This window comes from Loa loa, assembly GCF_000183805.2.
Source record: "Loa loa unplaced genomic scaffold supercont3.11, whole genome shotgun sequence".
In the NCBI taxonomy this organism is placed as follows: Eukaryota; Metazoa; Nematoda; class Chromadorea; order Rhabditida; family Onchocercidae; genus Loa; species Loa loa.
Window position 1 is genome coordinate 678,344 of NW_018108191.1, and position 3,500 is coordinate 681,843.

General features: G+C 30.1%; 1 protein-coding gene across 2 annotated transcripts in view; it reads left to right on the top strand.

Moving 5' to 3' along the window:
• The window catches only part of LOAG_16655, a gene marked incomplete at its 3' end in the record, with an annotated part of 4,727 nt that extends 3,717 nt beyond the window's left edge, over positions 1-1,010 (top strand). Inside the window, exons 7-8 of one of the 2 annotated variants that reach the window (XM_020449302.1) lie at positions 69-274; positions 685-927. In XM_020449302.1, coding sequence (XP_020307220.1) covers positions 69-274; positions 685-927 — 449 coding nt within the window. Of the gene's footprint in view, positions 1-68; positions 275-684 lie in introns of both variants that reach the window. The other variant, XM_020449303.1, reaches the window with a different exon arrangement.
• Between the last annotated feature and the right edge of the window lie 2,490 nt (positions 1,011-3,500).

The following is a 3,500-nucleotide window of genomic DNA, read 5'->3' on the forward strand; positions in this document are numbered from 1 at the left end:
TATATATATATATATATATATATATATATATATATATATATATATATATATATATATTTGTTCTTAAGATAAATCATTGGATATGTGTATGGAAGCGAAGAATAGAAGAGTAGTGGACGGAATGAAATCTCAACAAGTGAGAAAGATAATCGCGAAACAGCTGAAAGCCGTTGAACGGCCAGTCGATGTTTTCGAATTGTTGAATGATAAATTAAATAAAACTTCGGCTGAAGAGGAACGAAGAGATGAAGTGAAGGAGATAGAAAGGTTGCAGGTGGGCATATTCTTGCATCAAGTGACTAGAAGTCCGGCTTTTGGGTTGATTTTTAAGATATATTTCTTGTAGGTTAATTTTTTCAAAGTTCATGGCTGGGATTCTCAGTTTTTACTTGGCAATATATCTTTTTTTCCTTTTTTTAAATAAACAATTGCTTTATTATTGGCAAATGCGTTATATCGTTTAATGTTGCGGTAATCATGCTGTTGCGGTAGTGCTTACTGACTCAGTTAGTAAGAAAAACAAATTAATATTGGATTCAAAAATAGCTGTTAGGGTACTTTTTGTTGTATTTCTAAACTTGCTTTTTCTTCCACTTCAGCTTTTTTGGCACATTAAATTTAGTGAAGGAAAATAATTTTGTAGGGTGTTGCCTATTTATATTGTTTGAAAAACTATTTTTTTAGAATTGTTCCTCGACAAGTCTTGGTATTCAAGCGTTAAATTTGGATAAGAAATTGAAAGAGCTGAAAAATAGGGAGCGTAAACTACGTGAAGGTGTTACACGTAACCAACGTGATGCTGCTACAGCCGACAGGTTGAAGAAAAATTTGCTAAAATGTCGTGACGAAATACAACAGCTAATGAGTCGACAACAGCGACTCAATGACTTGATGGATAGTGGAAGAAAGAAAAAAGATATATTTTGAGAATAATGAAGAATAAATCCATTTTTTATGATTAATCAGTAGATACATATGTAAAATGTGATAATATTCATCTGTTTTGTGATTTCCACAAGTTTAATCAAATAGTCTAATTCGTTTCATAAGCTATAAAGAAATAACAGTTCATTCGCAATTAGTAAGTAATTTCAATGGGAGTACTTCTAATTGTGGCATTTATGTGAAAAGTTATAAATATAAATGTAAATGATATAAATAATTATATTTGCCACAGTTTGAGCAGTTGGCCTTTTCATTCTCAAGGCTTTCCGAGTGATATTTGTCGTCGAGAAGGGAGGGTTTCGTGTTGTTGCGGATCGATGTAGCGGCCAAGCTTGATCCTGAATTGGTTCTTATGAAAGTGCACTACTGATTAATGGAATAAAGGTACCGTGAAAAAGGCACGGAAATTTCATATTGCATTAGAAAATGCTTCGTGAATTCAGTGTGACTAGTCCTTATCTTTCAGTTTTTCATTCAAATGACTAAGAGCAGAAAATTGTGCGCTAAACATAACCATCAAAAATATCAAACTATTAGTAAGAACTATTAGAATAGTTCAAACTATTACTGAACCATTGGAAAGCTAACTATTAGAATCATCAAACTATTGGTGATCATGTTTACCTCGAGAACTAAAATTTGATTTCCATTCCAATCGTTTGGCTTTTGTTTAGGAAAGGCAAAAAAAAAGGAAAGGCAAAAAGAAGGTATTCACATATTAAAATGTTACATTGCAATGATAAGGTTACTTTCGATTTTTAGCGAAGAGATGAATTTAGGAGCTTTTAAAGGAGTTAAAAAACCACCATTTGCCCAGTTGTGTTCGTCCACTTTTCAAATTCGGTGATTTGAATTCCCCGAATTTATTATACAATAAAATTTCCGTACGGAGCAGAGCAGGGATTGGTTTAGAATATCCAATTTCATCGTGTCTACCTTTTTTTTTGCACTTTATTAAGCTCAATGTTCATCGTTTTAGCCATAACTGTTAGATATAATATTAATTAAAGTCGTCGGGCTATAAAAAGCTACTTGTAATATGCAAGTATTCACAACGATAGCTTATATTTCTTTTACATTTTCCTTTTCATCCAATCTGTCATTTCTGAAATTTCTGAAATTCTGTGAAAGAAATTGCTATTCAAAAATAAAAAAAGTAAGTGAAATTGCTTTTAAAGAAAAAAGTTCGATTGGGAAGGCAATTTAGAAATTGCCTTTTAGTTTTGAGAGAGTTAAATGTCTTTAGAAGATTATCGAAATATGCTGTCAGTTTCAGTTTCATTTTTCATCTCTAAGAGTTAACGGAAAGATTTTGAAATGTTATTGCTCGGTAAAAATACATCAATGTGATCTAATCAACAAACAAATTTATGCTTTTCTGGACGGTTTCATACAGATGACTTTTTCATAATGAATTAGAAGGGTGCCTCCACCCCCACCCTCCCCCTCCCCTTTCCCCTTGAAATACATGCTGGAAAATTAGCATAATTAATTTGTCATTTATATGTCGCATCTTCAGACATTTCCACGAATACCTGATGGAAAGGGACTAAGTTTCAAACGAATAATAAAAATCATTTGTCAACCATTTGATTACGATCTTTTTCATTTTCCCTTGAATTAAATGCAGTTTCATCTGCTTACTTAATTGATTCGTTTTTCTTCTTTGCAGTTGAAATGCTCTAACATGAACATTCCATACGTAGCATCGATTCAGTCATCTCGTCTGTGTCGTCTTTATGCAGCTGCAGGTTTTGCGTCATTTTTCGGCTTCATATTTGGTTTCGAAGGTGGAATTATAACTAATGCTTCATTTTATATAAAGCATAATGAAGCCATGCAACCTATCAATCGAACATTTCTTTACATTCTGATAATTACCGCACCCGGTAGATAATTCTCAAATAATCCAACTGATATTAGAAAACAAATGAATGATAATCCAAGACATTATTACCATATCACGTAGCAATCATAAACTTCTAGAATTCTATAGTTTCTAATCATGGAAAGGTAATAGTAAATACTTCGTAATGGCATTAACTAATTAAAATTATAGCATTGCTGTTCAATAAATCATTTGTTTTAAAAATTAGAATGTAAATAAATGTATATCGAAATAGCATGACAAATTTGGATTATTTATATTGCCTTGACAAAATTATCCATATTTTTCGATTTTGTTAGATTATGGATGAATAATTTTTTTTTGAAAAGTTTTAAAACTCTCATTTCAAAAAAAAAAGACGGAAGAATTTCCGAAAACAAGCTTTACCTACAATTTCCACAGAGATCAAAAATTATCAAATTTGCGAAACATCCGATAAAACTCTATATGATTGCATTGATTGTACCTGCTTGCTAGTATTATTATCATTACTTATTAATCTTGTCATTATTATTATTATAATTATAATAATAATAATAATTATTATTGTTATTATAATTATAATAATAATAATAATAATATAATAATAATAATAATAACAATAACAATAATAATAATAATAATAATAATAATAATAATAATAATAATAATAATAATAATAATAATA